This window comes from Oryx dammah, unplaced genomic scaffold (genome assembly GCF_014754425.2).
Source record: "Oryx dammah isolate SB20612 unplaced genomic scaffold, SCBI_Odam_1.1 HiC_scaffold_24, whole genome shotgun sequence".
In the NCBI taxonomy this organism is placed as follows: Eukaryota; Metazoa; Chordata; class Mammalia; order Artiodactyla; family Bovidae; genus Oryx; species Oryx dammah.
Window position 1 is genome coordinate 54,515,307 of NW_024070208.1, and position 19,696 is coordinate 54,535,002.

General features: G+C 35.7%; 1 protein-coding gene across 1 annotated transcript in view; it reads left to right on the plus strand.

Annotated features, from left to right (window-relative positions):
• The window catches only part of NDFIP2 (Nedd4 family interacting protein 2), a 72,439-nt gene extending 53,507 nt beyond the window's left edge, over positions 1 to 18,932 (plus strand). Inside the window, exons 5-8 of the mRNA XM_040267320.1 lie at positions 6,068 to 6,192; positions 10,767 to 10,833; positions 13,503 to 13,608; positions 15,652 to 18,932. Of these exons, the coding sequence (XP_040123254.1) occupies positions 6,068 to 6,192; positions 10,767 to 10,833; positions 13,503 to 13,606 (296 nt within the window). The 3' untranslated portion in view covers positions 13,607 to 13,608; positions 15,652 to 18,932. The remainder of the gene's footprint in view (positions 1 to 6,067; positions 6,193 to 10,766; positions 10,834 to 13,502; positions 13,609 to 15,651) is intronic.
• Positions 18,933 to 19,696: the final 764 nt, after the last annotated feature.

Consider the following 19,696-nt stretch of genomic DNA (forward strand, 5'->3'; position numbering starts at 1 on the left):
GATTATACTTTGGGAATTCACTGTATTTGAAATGTGGTGCATTTATATATAATGAGGATTTTTCTTTGATAAAATTAATAAGTGCTTAATGTCAGTATTATATTGGTGTTCATTCATTTGTAATATTCACTTGTTTGTTTTCAGAGCAAGTATTAAATTGTTTAAATTTTAAACATTTTAAACTTTTCATTTTTGAAATAATTTCAAATTTAGGAAGAAAAATGCAGAAACAGTACAATTGGCATATAGCTTTCATCCAGCTTTTCCAAGTGTTAACATACATAACTTTAGTGATCAACACTGAGAAATTAAATTAACATCATGAAATAACACTGATTAGTTTGTAGACCTTTTTCAGATTTTCCCAGCTGTCCCACAGATGTCTTTTTTCTCGGTCTAGCATCTGTTTTGGGATTACGCATTGTATTGTGAAGTGAAGTTGCTCTGTCGTGTATGACTCTTTGCAACCCCATGGACTGTAGCCTACCAGGCTCCTCTGTCCATGGGATTTTCCAAGCAAGAATCCTGGAGTGGGTTGCCATTTCCTTCTCCAGGAGACCTTCCCAACCCAGGGATTGAACCCAGGTCTTCCGCATTGTAGGCAGACGCTTTACTGTCTGAGCTATCAGGGAAGTCATTAGCCTCTGTGTTTCCATCATCTGCCTCAATCCAGAACAGTTTCTTAGTCTGTCTTTGTTTTGTAACAATTTTGATTCTTCTGTAGAGTCCTGGTCAGGTATTTTGTAGAATGTCTTTCAATTTGGATTTAGCTAATGTTTCCCAGTTATTAGATTCAGGTGGTACATTCTGCCCCCACTTCGCACCGCCCCCCCCACCACCAAGAATACCACAGAAATGCTGTGTTTTCAGTGCGTCATATCAGAAGGCAATGATCTAGATACCTTATTACTGGGTATTTTGTTACTAGGTATCTTATTACTAGTGATGTTAACTCTCATCAGGATAAGGTAGTGTCCGTCAGCTTTCTCCACTGTGGAGTTACTCTTTTCCCCTTTATTATTAATACATATCTTGTGGCTATTGAAAATTTAAAAGTGTAGCCATACTAAGTTAATGGATAAACTATAGTATATACTATTGCTTTCTGATTACCCGACAAATTCTTTGGGTAGGTGGGAGGTATATATATAAAATGATCAGTGTATACAAGTGTAAAAGACTTGGTTGCAAAAAAAGAAAAAGACTTGGGTGCCACAGTCCTACCTACAACGCTTCTTACCTTGTGACTTTGTGTGTGGAGCCTGACTGTTCTGAGTCTTCATTTGCCCTTCTGTGAAAGGGAATTAATTCTGATCTTGTCCTTCTTAAAAGGCTAATGTAAGGATCAAATGAGTTAATATAGTGAAGTGCCGTGAATTATGAGTGCTGTTAACTGCAGGTGGTGTTCTCCTTCCTCATGCTTAACTGAGGCTTCACCTCTGAGTTCCAGTAAGTCATTTGATTGGCAGCCTTCTTTCAGATGACATTCACCTGTCTAAACCTGCCTTATTTGCTCTTAGGGAAAAAAAAGGACCGCAAGCGGAGAATTGTAATTGGAGCAACACTGAGCATACTTTACCAACTTTCCTGTGCTAATTTTCCTACTTCCCTGTTATTTACTCCTCCAAATCTTACTTTTCCACAGGAGTATAGCTTATATGGACCTGTTGCTTCTCTGGGTTCCATCTTGGGCCTTGCTGTGTTGGGAATAGGTGACCGCCACCTTTTTTCTTTTTTTAAAATTGATTTATTTTGCTATGCCAGGTCTTAGTTGCGACATGCAGGATCTTCAGTTTTCACTGCTGTCTGTGAGATCTTTTCAGTTGTGGCATGTGGATTTTTAATTTTGATACGTGGGATCTAGTTCCCTGACCAGCCATCTGCAAGCCAGGAAGAGAACCCTCACTAGAAACGGAATTTTCTGACTCATTGATCTCAGACTTCTGATTGGGAGTATGGAGTCAAAGCCACTTGACCAGCAGGAAAGTCCCTTCCCTACACCTTTTAAGCTTCCTTATTTTGTTCTAGCTCTCTAGCGGAACATGCATAAATGAAGGTGGAGCTGAAAGAAAAGTATTCATGTCTTCTCTCTTAGGCAGGTATTGATATCTGTTCACCTGTCTCTACTACACAGTCTTTTATGGATTTTCCATACCTAAGGTTTAGTGTATGTTTATTAAATCCTTCTCCTGACGATTCAGACATGTCTTAGCAGTACTCAACATTTTGGCACCGGGGACCAGTTTCATGGAAGATAATTTTTCCACAGACCAGGGAGGAGGGGGCTGGTTTTGGGATGGTTTATGTGCATTGCATTTATTGTATACTTTATTTCAACTGTTACATCAGCTCTACCTCAGATCATCAGGCTTTAGATCCCAGAGGCTGGGGACCCTGTGAGGATCCAGAATGGAATGCTCTGCCCTTTCTGTACCTTAAAGACTTACTCAGCTTTACTTTCTGTCTTATAGGCCAAAGGGCATAAAAAGTGGATCTATCTATGCCTCAGTAGTCACAGCTTCCCTGTTTAACTAGCGCATGTGTATGTGAGGGCAGTTAAAGGTGATTAAGTTACATGTTTGTCTATTCAGGCTGCTGTAACAAAATATCACAGCCTGGGTGGCTTAAACAATGGAAATTTATTTTCTCACGGTTCTGGAAGCTAGAAGTCTGAGATCAGAGAGCCAGAAACTTTGGTTTCTGGTGAGGGTCCTCCTGGCTTGCAGATGGCTGTCTTCTTGCGGTGTCCTCACATGGCCTCTCCTCTGCGTGTGTACACAGAGAACTCTCTGCCATCTCTGCCTCTTCCTCTAGGGACTCCAGTCCTGTTGTATTACGGCTTTACCCTTATAACCTCAGGTACTTGTGACTCCCTCCTTAAAGACCCTATCTCTATGTAAGTCACACTGAGGGTTCTCTTCCTGGCTTTAATCTACAAGTTTCGAGGAGGATGCAGTTCAGTCAATAACAAATTATATCACGTGAGCACAGTTGATAGGAATTGATACCACTGGTGGAGCCCATAAAGAAAACATGACACCTCATTAAGTACTTTTTCATCCTTTTGAATCTTGTTCCTCTTTTAAGGCACAATGATATGTCTAGTAGATGGTGGTAGGTCTGATTTTGAGGAAACTGGACAGTGTTTAAATGCTTTTTTCCCCCAAAGCTAAACATATACATGCTCAATGGTACAAAAAAAAATAACACTTTTGAAATATTTTGCTGTTTTGGATTTCTCCCGTCAGTGCTTCCTGTGTTTTAATGTAGGAAGATAACCTGTGACGTGAGATACTTGCAAAATGATAGAATGTTCGTAGCACACTGGGATGGGGTGCTCAGGACTGGCGATATCTGTCCTCTGCCCCAGACCTCTCCTGCCTGCCCTAAGGGTTGAGGAGAGAAATACCTCAGCTTGCCATTAGCACATATGCAGCAACCAGTTGGTAATCTCCACTGCTGCTTGGTAATGTCAGTTCTTTAAATAGATATAAAACTGGTTTTGTTATCTGCTTTCCCCACAGTTAACACAAACATCAGCCAGTTAGATAGAGAGCTGCTATATGCAATAGATTATTCTAGAACAATGGAAATGTTCTATCTCTGTTGTCCAGTATGGCAGCTAAAATTAGAGAATAAACAAGCTTTATATAGTGTAGCTTCCCTGGTGGCTCAGATGTAAAGAGTCTGCCTGCAGTGCAGGAGACCCAGGTTCAATCCCTGGATCAGGAACATCCCTGGAGGAGGACATGGCAACCCACTCTAGTATTCTTACCTGAAGAATCCCATGGACAGAGAAGCCTGGAGGACTACAGTCCATGGGGTTGCAGAGTTGGACACCACTGAGAGACTTCCACACTTCGACACACTTTATTTATAGTAGTGTCTCCTGAAATGTTTTTGGTAGGAAAGATGGGACCTACGTGGAGAGATCGTTTTGTATGTATAGGGATGGTGGCAGACGTTTTTTAGCAACCACCATGTGCCAGGTGCTGTGCTAAGCTTTTTACATTCTCACTTAATCCTCTTATCAATCTCACAAGTCAGTGCTTAAAGATAAGAGGACTGTGGCTCAACAGAAGTCAGCAGTGAGTCCAAGGTTGTATATCCAGTGAGTGAGTTGTGACTCAACACACAAGTCTCTTATTTAAAAATTCATTTTTCTGGCTATTGTATCACCATGTATTATAGCTTCCCATTAATGATCAAAAAGGCTGCATCTAGAAAGTTTTAGGAAGGAAAAAATGATAATAGTAGGGGCATTGCTTCAAAGAAATAGCCATTTCATTTAAACTTATCTTAAAACATTTCCTCTAGGTCTTTAGAATTTTGAAAAACCAGAATTTCTCTAGGTAATTTACTTTATTCTCCCTGGGGCTTGGTTGGAGATATTTAGGGTGAGAGGATGAGCAGTGAACAAGACTTATGTTCACGTTGGTCTTCAGTTTTATTATTGCTATTATCATTGTGATATTGTTGGTATCGTGAACATAAATATGGCACTCTGATTATATCTCAGGGACCTGGGATATAATCCCAGATCAGAATGGTTTATGCTACAAATAGTAGGAAACCCTCACTCAGCTGTTGTAAATAGTTAGGAGACTGTCCCATAAAAGCAGAAGTCTCTGGATAGGCAGACCTCAGGCACAGACTGCCAGTGCTGTGGCTCTGCTTTACTTTCTTCTTCACGAAAACAACACACACATACATGCTCACGTGCACACAAACCCTCCCAGCCACCATCTACCCATCTGCCCCTCCACAGTCCTCCCCAGCAGACAGGATGGTGGTTTAGTTCTCAGGCTGATAGCAGGATGATGGTAGCAGTTTCAGGTATGAGGATTAAATGTGACATCCAGTGGAAGAAGAAGGGCCTCTTCTTTTTCTTCTTCTTCCTTTTTTTAAAGCTTTTATTGTAGAAATTCTCAAGCTGGATGAGAGTATATTAAACATCTCTGTAGGATTTCCTTGGTGGTCTAGTGGTTAAGACTCAGTCTTCCAGTGCAAGGGGGTGCAGGGTTTGATCCCTGGTTGGAGAACTAAGATCCCACATGCTCTAGGATGTGGCCAGAAATTTAAAGTAAGCACACACAACATTGTAAATCAAGTCCATTTCAATTAAAAAAACAAAGCATCTGCATATCCATCACCCAGCTTCAACAAGGATCAATTTAGAGCTACTGTCATTTATCCTAAATTCCATCCTCTATGTCCTTCCTGTGTTTTTAAGAATGTTTTTCAGAAGTCCTATTTACAAAATAAAATCACTGGCAGGGGATTTGGGCCTCCTGTGATTTTTCCCAGACTACTCAGGACTCACCTTTGGGGGCTAAGTACGGAGTCCAGCCACCCCTTAAATACAGGCTCTAGAAGTGAGTGGGTTCCTGGGAAGGGGAACCACAGGTTTTGTTAGGTAGGAGGAGGCTGTGAACAGTATTTGCTCCTGGAACATTAGTATAATTTATATATTATTAAAATACATAATTTATTCAGCTCATCTTTAATACTGCTTTTTTAAAAAGCTGATTTGGTCAGCTGGTGTCTTAGACTAGACTTTTTGGGTAGGATTGCATGGCAGCCACTTTGTGACTTAATTTTTAACTGGTTTAAAATTACAGTTCACCTTTTGGATTTTAAGCTCTAAGGTATTGATTTTTGACCAAACTGACAAGAAACCAAGCTTACCCATTTGTTAATGGATAGTAAACAACTAAAGATGTTTGAAAAAGGTAGACTACAGTTTGTAAGGAAGACTTAATTAGTACAGAGTTAAAAGAAAGAGAACTGCTATTTCCATTGAGCAGTGAAGTATTATTTATATTCCACGAAGTAGTAGTGGCATTAGTCGCTCAGTCATGTCCTACTCTTTGAGACATGATGAACTGTAGCCTGCTAGGCTTCTCTGTACATGGAATTCCAGGCAAGAATACTGGAGTGCGTTGCCATGCCTTTCTCCAAGGGATCTTCCCAACCGAGGGATCAAACTCAGGTCTTCTGAATTAGGTCTCTGTTCATTTGTTTCCAGTGTGTGGTCTTTTAAAAGAATTATTTCTCTTGCTTTCAGTGGCATTTATTTTCAACTGGCTTGGATTTTGTTTATCCTTCTGTATCACCAACACCATCGCTGGAAGGTATGGTGCAATCTGTGGATTTGGCCTTTCATTGATCAAATGGATCCTTATTGTCAGGGTGAGTGTCTTGATAGCCTCTACCACTTTAATTGCTAAAATTAAAGTACATGAAATTTCCTCTGTGATTTGTAAATGTTCATTTTGTATATTTTGTGTATATGAGTTCAGTTATTTTGAGACTTATTCTTAACTTCTGTCCTTAATTATTATAGTGATCTCTGTGGTGTGAATTTCCCGACTGTATTGTATGAGAACTCGTTAGTATGTGGAAAGAACTTTGGAATCAGATAAATTTGAGTTTGAATCTCATCATTTTTATATCATTGTTCTGACTTTTAAGTTTTTAAATTGTTCAGAGCGTTAGTTTCTTCATAATAGATAATAGGTGCCTTTCAGTATTTTTGTGAGCTAAGAACAGGACATATTTTGAGTACCTTGCCCAGTTACTGCTCAGGTATATGTGCTCAGTGAATCATGGCTGCCACTATTGTGATAAAGCATAGGTCTGCTTGGAATTAGTTAAGACATAAACATTTCCATTGGCTAGTGAAATTATCATGGATTTAAATATTCTCTTACTGAGCCACTGGGGAGGCCCCCAAAAGTAAAAGTACACGCCTTTAAGGTAGTTATTAGAACTCATCTTTTCCTTTATCGGCTTCCCTGATAGCCCAGTTGGTAAAGAATCTGCCTGCAGTGCAGGAGACCCCGGTTCGATTCCTGGGTCGTAAAGATCCGGTGGAAAAGGGATACACTACCCACTCCAGTATTCTTGGGCTTCCCTTGTGGCTCAGCTGGTAAAGAATCTGCCTGCAATGTGGGAGACCTGGGTTCAACCCTTATGTTCCTTCTAAGCCTTTCTTCTCATTTTCCAGTTGTTCTGGAAATCACCCTCTGTCTCCCTCATGTCATTTACAAAATGAAGTGTAGGGAGATAACAGTAAGTTCTTTCCTTTCTCCCGTCTCGGCAAAAAAATAAAATTTTTGTAACCATTGCACAGGTAGTACTATTGTCAGCATAATCTTCCCCCAGCTCTTTTCCTTTGCCTCTTGAAGGCCCCTTTGGTTCCTTTTTACAATGATTTTCCCCTGGTTTCTTCAGCTAAGAAAGTGGCTTTGTTAATTAGTTACTCTTATTAAAAGTAACCCACACATTTTAATGCTATATACAATTAATAAAATATATACTTTCCACAGATCATGTGTATTTAAACAATGACTTCTAATTGAATGAGTCAAGTCCTCCTGAAACTTTCAGTAGAACCACATACTAATATGTCAGCTTCAGTGCTTCAGACACTTCATTTACGCACCTACATTATCAAATATCTTAAGAAAATCACCCATTACAAAAATACTAAAACTGAATTTTATGTGTTTTTTCATTAATTTTAAACTTATTTTATTACTTCCCAGGGTTTCAGTAATCTTGTCAGACTGTGTCTCTGTTCAGACCAGATTATAGGCTGTGGTTATTAAACACTCCCAGATTCTTGGTGGGACCTGCAAACTGGCTTCCTTTAAGGTGATTAAAACCTGGCCATTGTAAGAACTGCCCCTGGCAGTTCCTTGTTTTAATTTTATTTGAAAAATGTAAAGTAGGTTCTCACCACAAGCTAAAACTGTTAGGTGTTATGAGGCATGCAGAGATAAAGAGACAGTCCCTGCCCCTGCAGAAGTTACTAGTAGGAAAAACTCAAGAGTTGGAACTAGATAATCTAGTCCAACCCTGGTTATGTTAGTAATAGAATTAATGACTATTATTCAAATGGGATTTCTGGTCTGAGTCACAGAACATGGAAAATGATTTGACTTTCTCAGTTTTCCTAAGGTTATTGAATTGCTAGTATCATTGGCAACCAACTCTAGTATTCTTGCCTGGAGAATCCCATGGACAGAGGAGCCTGGCGGGCTACAGTCCATGGGGTCACAAAGAGTTGGACATGACTGAGCGACTTCACTTTCACTATCATTCTAGAACATAAAAAATAGATCAGTGCATTATATGCAATGTTCGACTCTAGTATATTAAGGCCTAGTTCTTTCGTAGAACCCCAGGTTCCGAAGGAGTTAGATTGTCTCCTCATCAGCTCCAGTCAGTGTGATAAGATGGGACCTTAAATTCAAAGACTGGAGTTTCTCAAAGTTTTGTAAGGAATTTAATAGCATGAAGTTTAATCCCTGGGACTGTTTCCCTTTAAAATACCTTTACTGAGTTAAGGTTAATGTTATACCTGCAGTGTATATTGAGAATTGATATAAGAAAAGGATTTTAAGGAATGTTCTGTTTTAAAATAATAGTTGTCATTCAGTGAGTACTTACTATGTTCCAGGTATGATTCATTATAAACACCGAATAATCCTGTGTCATCCATCAATGATGCTGGAGACAAGCTAGCCCTTTTATTGATGATGAAACAGAATAAAAAGCCTAATAGCTTGCTGAGTGTCCCACAGTTTGTGGATTAGAATCTAGCTTGACTTCCTTTCAGTGCCTGTTTCCCTAATTTTGTACTGCCTCTGTAACTTTGACTGTACTTTGACTTTTGTTACAATGCTCCAAGCAATAAATTCTCCTTGGAGTTCAGTGCTGAGGGAAAGGTTTTTTCCTAAAAGCCTGGCATTTCCTTTTATTAGATAATAAGTAATTTATAAATCACATTGCTGCTTTTCTTTTTGTTTCTGAATTGCTGTGAGCCTCACATTTAGTGTAAATATGTTTAGCCCAAGATTCTCTCCAAGGCTTTTAATGTTTTTATTATTTGTTTAAAATTGCATATATATTTTATTAAAAGCTGACAGTTTATTTTAAAAGTAGGAAGTAAACAAAAAAATACTGCTGTCATATTTAAACAAAATAAAATCATAATTATTTCAAAAATTTAAGTCAGATAAATTCTTACTGTTCGTTAATTTATTTTCCAAAGTTTGATTTCTTGCAGCCTGTGGTTGACTACTAAATATGAGTTATTAAAAAACCAAAAACACAACTTGACTGAGCCCTCTGATATTTTAGTATTTTGAAACACGTTTGATAACTTACTAATGAGCTCCAAAGCTTATTAGTTTACTCTTTTTATGTAGTGAGTTTTTCCCTTTGACTTCAAAATGAAGATAATTATATTCTTTACTTGGGAACAGATAAAGAACAGCTGCAGGTTGGTACTTCTGGTGAAGAATTACATTGTTCTTTTCTGGTTGCCTCTTGTTGTGGATATTGTATATTAAATATATTTTAAGAATTAGAAAGGTAAAAATGTGTGGTTTTAGTTCTTTACTCCTTTTGTTCTTATAATCTCTAGAACCTATATGAAAGCCTTTTGTTTCTTATTAATCATTTGATTAAAAAGTAATGCAGCTGTCCTACTTTACAAGCTATATTTTCACAGTTTTCCAATTCTTCTTTCATTGTACATATTTTAAAGGTATAGGAATACATGGGCTTTGTATCTATAATGGTACTTTGAAATCTCTATTCTTTGAAATTTCTCAGACTCAAAGGTGAGAACTTAGATCATGGTTCATGTATTATAAATACTTCCTGGGAAATTACTTTAAAAGCTTTAAGAAACATTTAGATACCCTCTAGTGGATGTGCTTTCCCACACAGTAACATTATTTACAGTTTGTAAGCGTTTTTATTCTTACCAAACTTGTAAGATTTTTTTTTTAAATCTTTTGTGGAAATTACCAGTGAAAAGTTGGAAATAGTTATGTACAAATTTGGAATTAGATACATCTGAGGACAAACATGCTTTTAACAAACTCATTTTTAGTTAAATTCAGGTTGGAGACTGGTAGAAACAGAGTAGATAAAACAAACAGGAAAATGAGACAGATCTAAAAAGAAAACTTTTAAAAAATAATATATCATCATGTCCACAGTCAAATCAAGGAAAAGATACCTGTGTTCAGTGGCATCAAACCCTACCTTCCATCTGTCTGTTCACGTTCTCATTTCACAGAGAATTTATAAACTGTCTACCATGGCCACTAATAGGAGCTGTTGAAATGCCACTTCAAGGTTCATTTAGCTGTTCTCAGCTCACTGTTGGGAAATGAATGCTGGAGCATCTAGTTTGAAAATAAAAAAGACTCTAATGAGTTGGGGGTCTTTATGTGCCTAGTATTCTTGGCAGTGATTAACAGTAGGGGGTGTGCAGAAGGTCAAAAGCTCTTCTTTTTAGAGGTCAGCAGAACATCCCCATCTGATAAGATTAAACTAATGTGGCTTTTGGTGTTAATATCTAAAGCAGCGGGTTGCTGTAGTGTGTTTGGGATGGTAGTTGTGGCTTTGAGAGATTATGAGAAAAGAACTGACATGTGAACTCTTTAATGAGAAAAATGTTGGATTCGGATACATAACACTTATCTTTCTTCCTTACAGGCAGTTTGAAACTAATTTTTATTTCTTAAATATTTTGCATAAGTTTGTTTGCTGATAAAAAACTTCTAAAAGTTTTTTTTTCCTCAAATAATTTTATGTGTAATATTTTTCTTTTCTCTTTTTCTTTTTGTGCTGTTTTATGTGCTGACGATTATTTGAATTAAATCATTCTGAAACTGAGGTTAATTATGATTTTCAAATTTAGGTCCATAAATACAGTAAATATATTTATGTTCATTCCATAGTTTTCTGATTATTTTACTGGATATTTCAATGGACAATACTGGCTTTGGTGGATATTTCTTGTACTTGGTAAGTTTATTCTTAATGCATTTCAGTATGACTAATTTGCATTTAGTTTAACTTTGGTATTTCCTAAAATTGTAAGATGTAAATATACTGTGTTATTTAAGTGAAAGAAAAATTTTCTATTGAAAAATTCTCATATCCAAACACATGTCATCTTGGCTATCTAGATAGTTCTACATAACACTCTGGTTTCTGATTTAAAATTCAGAGCCTGTCAATTTAAAGAATCAGTGGTTGAATGAACTGAATACTGCAAAACTTGAAAATCATAAAATGATTAAAAAATAATTGCCTTCAGCATTTATTTTGGAAAATAGACATGCGTGAGTTTCTTTTAATGATCGTAGGAAATGTTGAGAGGAGGCTAATTGGATATTCTACCTATTCTTTTATTTTTGGATCATTGAAACATTCTTTACACTTTTGAAGTGCACTCTGCATTAATCATTAATCAGTCAGGCGTAAGGGAAGGCTTCATGCTTAATGATCACAGTGCTTCTGTTGAGTTTTCTTCTTACCAGGCATGTCATTTATTAATATTGATGAATTTTATGGATTTCCAATCTGTGTTTTCTTGTGTTTTCCTCTTTGGATGTATGATAATTAAGTTAATCTTAAAATCACATTATACTTGTAATCCACATTTCAAATTTATTTACCAGCATGAAAAATACAGGTTGTTTCTCTTTAGGTTTAGGAGCCATTTCTGTAGTAAATTACTTGTACCGGAAAACAGCACTTCAGTAGGTGGCAGTGTTCCCCTGGCATTTTTATTTAGTCCTGCTGTTGCATCTGTAGGATCTTTCAGGAAACAAAATCTTAGTGGTTAGCGAAGGTCACTAAAGAGCCTAGATTCTTTTTCTGATATTATAGTGAAATTATCCCAATTATTTTTATATCTCTTGTGATTTTGTTGGGGTGTAAGATTGGACAAAAGTTTAACCAGTTTTTTTGTCTTGTTACTTGTTTTCTGACCAGTTGTGTGCTTGACTGAGTTTCTTACTCAAAAGTGAAAAAATTTATAATGTCTTTTAGGTGTTTAAGCACATTGAGTGAGATTCTTGCTTATAAATATTATTAGGGGATTGAGGAGTCTTATGAAGACAACCGTGGAACACAGTAGAATGCAGGCACAGCCCCAGTTCCTCATCAGAGCCATAATCTAGCATTTAGGGGAATATGAAAGCTTAATCCGTGATGGGAATGTTGCTGTCACATACCCAGAAGAATGTTGCACACACCCCGGAACGCTGAGAAACCATAGCTGCTGCTTGATTGGTTTCTAGGTGGGAATTGGCTAATTTTGGAAAATGCCTGAGCAGAGCAAAATAGGTCTTAGCAACAGCAGCTTCATAGACTAAAGAAGGGATTTCACAAGTAATTTTGGTTTACATTTTTCAGTAATACTTTTATGTTTGGATCACAATGTCATTATCTTTGAACAGCATCTGGAAGGGCATAAGGGCGGAATTCCGAGTGGGAGTCACACATGGAAAAGAGGATATGGGAAGCAGATGGGATCAGATTTAGGTGAAATTTACACCGCTTGTTTTAAGTCATTATTTGTGCCTCTCTTCTGTCTCTAATTTATTGTAACCATGCTTCTTATTTTAGGGCTTCGATTATTGTCTTAGAATTGGGTTACAAGTTTCATTTGAGACTTTGAATTTAAATTGACAGGCTCGTCCTCCTGGTGAGGAAAGTTCCCTGCGTACATATCATCTGCTTCTTGTCCCACCTCCACCTCACCCCCTTATTACCTGGTTAGAAATTTACCAGAGTTAAAAAATATTTCCCTTAGAATTGTATGCTTAAGTATATCAAAGACTCCACTAATAATGGTAATGCTTTTGACACTTAGCTAATATTTTTCATCTGAAACTTTGATACATTTCACAGGCTTTGTTTTATTGATTACTAAAGATACTTGTGATGTAAATGGTTATTATTTAAAAATACTGTTTTACAGAGGAGAACACTGAAATAGAAGATGTATCTCAAATCATTCAAGAACTCACTAGAGTGGCTACTTCCAAAGTCTCCTGTCTTGATTTTTCTCAAATTTTTAATTATAAATTAACCTACTGTTATTCCTTGGAAATAAGAACTAATAATTTAATTATTTACACAATTCACATATCTAAATATAGATTTTGCAGCTGACAGGCACCTGATCTGGCTAGACAGGCTTATTACTGGTTTTATCCTACAATTGTTAGCAATTACATATGCTGCATATGTTCTCTCTTGAATACTTTATATCAGTAAATACGTCTTAGTTTGCTTAGTCATTATAGTGATTTAAAAGTTGCATGTAAAATGAGGTATCTGTGAGTTGAATCAGTTTAAACACATTAGGTAGTTTTCCTTGCTAAAAAAATACTTTAATAAGTGTGTATTTTTGTGTAAGTTAGGACCTTCATGGCTACATTTGCTTTACTTTAGATACATCTAGGCTTAACAAATTGAAAGAATTTGGAGGTAGCAGTAAAATTTTATTATATTTCCTTACAATAGAGCTATCATTATAGTGTAAAATGTGGAATGAATGGAATCCTACACGTTAAATTCCTTTGACCAAGAGGACCTTGTTTGTAATTGTCTATTTCAAATTTATCATGTCCCCTTTCTTTTTAAGAGCATAATATATCCATATATTTCAACCTCCTCAGGCCTGCTTCTTTTCTTCAGAGGATTTGTTAATTATCTAAAAGTCAGAAACATGTCTGAAAGTATGGCAGCTGCTCATAGAACAAGGTATTTCTTCTTATTATAGAGGTAAGAAATATTAATATATTAACTGTTTATTCCCTTTGTATTCAAATTCACCCCATGCATTTGTTGTTTAGTCACTAAATTGTGTCTGACTCTTTTGAGACCCCGTGGACTATAGATCGCCAGGCTCCTCTGTCCATGGGATTTTGCAGATAAAAATACTGGAATGAGTTGTCATTTCCTCCTCCAGGGGATCTTCCCAACCCAGGGATCAAACCCTTGTCTCTTGTGTTGGCAAGCGGATTACTTTACCACTGAGCCACCAAGGAAGCCCTTCACCCCAGGCATATTAAATGCTTAATGTGTATTCATGTTGTTTACTCAAATTTAGCATTTTTAATAGATTTTTAATACTGTTAACAGTATTGAAATTTTAAAAATTACAAACTTTTAAGATAACTTCCATTTAAAAAATTGAATTTCATTACATTTTAGTTTTAAAAAATACATTATGAGTAAACTAAAACTTTAAATCAGACCTTTAAATTTCTGTTTAAAGCTTGGCTACAGGTTGTATACGAAGTAACCACTAGCACAGCATCTAAAGGCTTGAAAAACAGTAAGACAAAGCACTTACACAGAAAGAATGAGCATTTTGCATCACTGTGAATTTCACAGAGATATCTGCAGGCTAAAACAGACAAAAAACCAAATCTGTGACTGAAAAGCAATTTGCTATGCACTGATTTTTTTTTTTAATCTTTATGATTTATTGAGGTTTAGCTGATAAACAATGTTGTGATAATTTCAGGTGAACAGCTAAGGGACTCAGCCATGCATATCCATGTATCCATTATCCCGCAGTCTCCCCTCCCATCCAGGCTGCTACATAACATTGAGCAGAGTTCCCTGTGTTACACAGTAGGTCCTTGTTGATCATCCATTTTAAATATAGCAGTGTGTACCTGTCCATCCCAAACTCCTTAACTGTCCCTTCCCCCTGGCAACCAAATAAGAGATGTCATATGCTATTTCTCCTTCTCTGACTTACTCCACTCAGTATGACAATCTGCATCCATCCATGTTGCTGCAAATGGCGTCATTTCCTTCTTTTTAGTGGCTGAGCAATACTCCATTGTGTATGTGTAGTACATCTTCTTCATCCGTTCCTCTTTGAGTGGACATTTAGGTTGCTTCCATGTTTTGGCTATTGTAAGCAGTGCCATACACTGATCTTAACAAACTGGATCAAGGAGTAAAGGTTGTGCAAAGAAAATAGGAGCTCTGCTACTGTTCTCTTAACATGTACCAGTTTATATCAACAATGGGAGGCTACAACTTGAATAAATGGAAGAATAAAGAAATGAGCAGAGATTGTCTTACTAGTTATCAAGTAAGTTTCTGGAGGCTGTGTTTATAGTACAGGCATTTATTTATTGTGGGGCTAGTAGATCGTCAGTGAAGAGACCTCATACCTCACTGCAGTACTTTAAAAGCAAGTACTATACACTTCATTGTTTTGAACTTTTCAAGTATTTGAACTGCATTAGCCAAAGGTCTACTGAAACACTTAATTTCCTGATGTGTCTCCAAGTACAAGATGTTTCACAGTTGCTATGACTAAGTATATGTAAATTATATGGTTTGTGATTTGGTTGCTTAAATTTTATGCTTATATGTTACCTAAGCTAACATAATTTACTTAATTCTGCTGAAGATGATTGCAGTTGCATTTCTGGATTGTATTTAAGTATTATTTTAAATGTTCCATTAAGGTTTCTTCCTTCCCCTTGAAGATGTCACATTTTCTCTTTAACTTGTCTACAGTGACCTGAAGAGTTTGTAATTTTATTAATGTAAATGATATTCTGTGAATATTCAGTGTGATTATCTTGTTTTCCTCTTCAGGAGTTTAAAATATAATGTAAATATTTTTTAGATGCTCTCCTTTAGAAGTTTACTTTAGAATATATTTTGATCTGTGCTACTTATGTCATTCTTACCAAAAGGCTATTATATTCTTGATGTCATACTATATTCATTGTACCATCATTTGGATAATTGCAGCTTAATACACTTTAAGACTAATTCTTTCTCTGTTCCTAGACTGCATCGACCAGACATTCCTTTCTTACATCAATGTGAAATTTCCAGATCATCTGTAAACCTGCAACTTTAATGGGATAGAAGACTACTAAACACAGAAGACAAATTTGTGAAGAAAAGATAGAGTTTCAAAATTGAATGGCAGAGTGGTTTATGCTTAACAGCCATTTCTGTTCATTCTTTTAAATATTTATGTTTCATTGGTTTTGCATAGTTGCATATGTGCCCATTTAAAAGAGTTGCATATACTTGAAAGAAACCATGCAGTTGTTGCAGTCAAGTCCAGTCACATTTGATTAATCAGTGTTTGATATAATTGAAAGAGTTGAGTGATAAACAGTCTTCCAGCATGTAAATGCCATTGACTTCTGACCTGACATTTAGTATAATAAAAATGAAATTATTAACCATGTCAAATGCTTTAGTTTCTGGCTTTCAGATTTATCTAGTAACTCTACACAGGAAACATTCTTTGTTATATATAAAGTTTTTTTGAAACCTGCAGTGCTGATTATTAGAAAGGATTTGTCAGACTTTTGAACATGATAGTTATATCATTATTTAGTAAAACTTTCTGTAAATAACCATGCAAACCATGCATAAATTACTTTCTGCATTGTTTTCTTAGAAATTGTATCTAGGTATCTTTTCCTTAATTTAAGTGGACTTAATATATTTAGAAAATTTGGGTGTTAAAGATAGTTTTAGGACAAATTTTAGAAAACGTGGGTATGCCACATTTCCTTTATAAGAAAATCTTTTTTTCTTTTTTTTAAAAGGACATGCCAACTTTGGGGATTCTCAGATGAGAAGCTTGGTTTTTAGCATTGTCCATCTTATAGATTCTTAGAGGAAGAGATTGTATTAGGTATTATATTTATTTCATTTAAGACTTTTTGAAAATTAATTTTCTGAATAAGATACTCTCATTTACATTTTATCTTTTAAAAAACCAATAAAAATATCTTTCAGTATCATTGTAATATTTTTTTCCTTTAGATGTTTAGCTTAGCAAATAAAAACTTGTGCTTTTAATATCTTCTTGCTTTCTGATTGTAAGGTTAACTTGTAAAAATCATTTCCTGAATCAAGATACATGAAATATTTGTTTTCAAGTTATGGAAATGTGTCTGTGGAATATGGGGGTGTGAGTGTGTTGCGAAAGTGTATGTGAATATGTGTTATTACAACTGGAATCTATTTTGCATTCATAAGCTACTACATTTTGCAGATCATTTTATGGTTCATCTGTCTTCTTTTCAGTTATATCTTTGCTTTTGAATGCCAACATTAAAAATTACCTTTTAAACTTAAAAATCAGTTAATACAACTATATATAGAACATTTAAAATTGATTGCTTGTTTATTATTAGACACCAACTACTAAGAGATACATTTAAAACTATTCAGGGTCATTTTCCACTTCTGAAAAAATAAAATTTATTATGCTTTATAACTTTTTTGTATTTCTCTGTGTTTTCTCATTTACTTCATTGTCTTTAGTAAACTGAACATGTCATTTTGTTTTTCTGATTGAGCCTCCTATTTTTTGTTTCCATCATTTATTCTCCTCCCCTGCATAACCTTTTTATTATTGATTAAAATATCTTGAACCCTTGATTATTGATTAAGGTACCCTTTAACAATAGCCGGGGATAAAGAAAACAAAATATTTGATTTAGTTGCCTGTATTGGAAATTAATTAAAATTAGAATTTATTTATAAGAAATGTGAGCTCATGTTAGAATTTTTATTGTGTATTAATTTCCTATAAACTTGTACTTTGTAATAGTTTTTAAATGATACAGAGTAAGTTAAAATTACTAGATCATCTATCATACATCAATTTATTAAATTTTTATTTTTGTTTTTGTGATCTTAATGCTTGGTTTATGCATGTAGATGTTGACCCGACATCAAAACTTCACTTTTTGTTTTGATTTTTACCCCCACAAATCTGTAAGATTCAAGTGTGTTGTTACTTAATCCTCTTTAATTGGTAGAGTTCATTTTTAGTCTTAAATCTCATCATCCAATGAGGAGACTCAGAATATTCTTTTAGAAAACAGCATTCTCTCCTGGATTTATCAAATCCTACACACTTCCCTTCATTTCCTGTGAGCTTGGACAGCATAGCTGCTGCTGTGTTTTGGAGACACTTAACCGCCTTTGCACTCTGCCTTAAATAAATTGAAAATTAAAATCCCTGTTAGGGTACCTATGAACAATTTTTGAATGAATGTGAATTGGAGGCTGGAAGCTAATACAAAAAAAAATGTATTATATTATTTCTGTTATATTTGAAATAGCTCATTATGACCAGAAAAATCCATCTTTATGTTTTCATGGAAAAAAAAAAAAAGCCTGAATTTAAAGTAAAAATACATTTTCTATACAGTGTGTCCAGAATACATTTTAGGAATTTAAAATGCAAATTCTATTATACCTGGTTAAAATGAAAACCTCTTTTTAATAGAAAAAAAATACTAATGCTAGCCTTTTGAGTCTATAAGCTATATCCCATGCCTTTGAAGATCATAAATGTTAACCTAAGACAATAATCACTAATATTTCAAGCAAAACCTCTAATGACAGGAAAAGTGGAGTTCCAAGGGTCTAGTTGGAGAAGAATTCAGGGTTTCTTAATTTACCACAGTTTTTTTCCAACTGGTCTATCGACATGAAGCACAAAGGTAATGACAGTGCATCGGGTAACTGAATTTCACTAGAGTGACATATATCCTGAGTTGCTCATAACAGACCTGGTGATTACTATTTCCTGAGCTTAAGTCGTGCCTCCTTTCTCATAAGTGTCCTAATTTGGAGGAGAATTTGTATGATCACCCTGTGTATAACTCTCCACTGTATTGAGAAGTGACTGCCTAAATCTACTGCCTTGAGAGAGGGAACTGCAGTATCAAGGCAGGAGTCAATTACTGTTGTCACAGCCTTGCCTAGACACCTGTTAGGCCTGTAGAAGATACAGTACATATATATTTTTTCCTTTTTTTGTTTTTTGTTTTAAATAGAAGTATTGAAATGATTCCACTTACGGTAACTAGTAAATAGTGAGCTTTTATATGTTTAAACTGCTGTTAAATTTTTTTGTTAATTCAAGTAGTCATGAAATATGTGTATTATTTTTTAAAACTTCATTGTTGATAAAGTTCAACTGTTAGATGATAATGTGCCATTTATTATTGAATGTCCTTTCCCATATATAGAACATGTTGATATGTGTGTTACTTGTTAATAAAGTTCAGTAAATGTGGAACTGTGAACCTGTCATGCATCCTTTTGAAAATCAGTTTGATCGACAATATATTAGCAACATCTTGGCCCCACAAAATGTTCATATGCTTGAACTTACGTTATGTGGAAAACAACTGGCATGGAATTAGGTTGGAGAGTGAGTAATTTGTATGTTGGGAGATAGGTTGCAGTTTAACTTTAATAAATGCAAATAACATGTTTATTTCTACTTTGCAAAAGATTAGTGGTCACCATAGATCAGACCTGCTTATGGGTATATACTCATTAGGGAAAGAAAGGAAAGGAAAGTGAAGTCGCTCAGTTGTGTCCGACTCTTTGGGGCCCCATGGACTGTAGCCTACCAGGCTCCTCCGTCCGTGGGATTTTCCAGGCAAGAGTACTGGAGTGGGTTGCCATTACCTTCTTTTACCTTCTTCAGGGGATCTTTCTGACCCAGGGATCAAACCCAGGTCTCCGACATTGCAGGCAGACGCTTTACCTTCTAAGCCACCAGGGGCATACGACCTAAAATGCAACCTACCCTGTAGTTAGTTAGAAAAAAAGAAAAAACTCATTCCCTACTTCATAAAAGTTAAAAGGAAAATGTTTGTTTAGAGCTCAGTATGTTTTCTTGTTTTAATTTTTCTTGATGTTTTTAACTTAGCTTTCAATTTTTGTTTGATTTTGAGAGGTTGAGCTATATGCTTTTAAAAACCCATTTGGTTTTCATGGAAACCAGTGAAAAATCCAGCAGCTAAATAAGGAACTTGTTTAGTTGTTAAGTCATATCTGA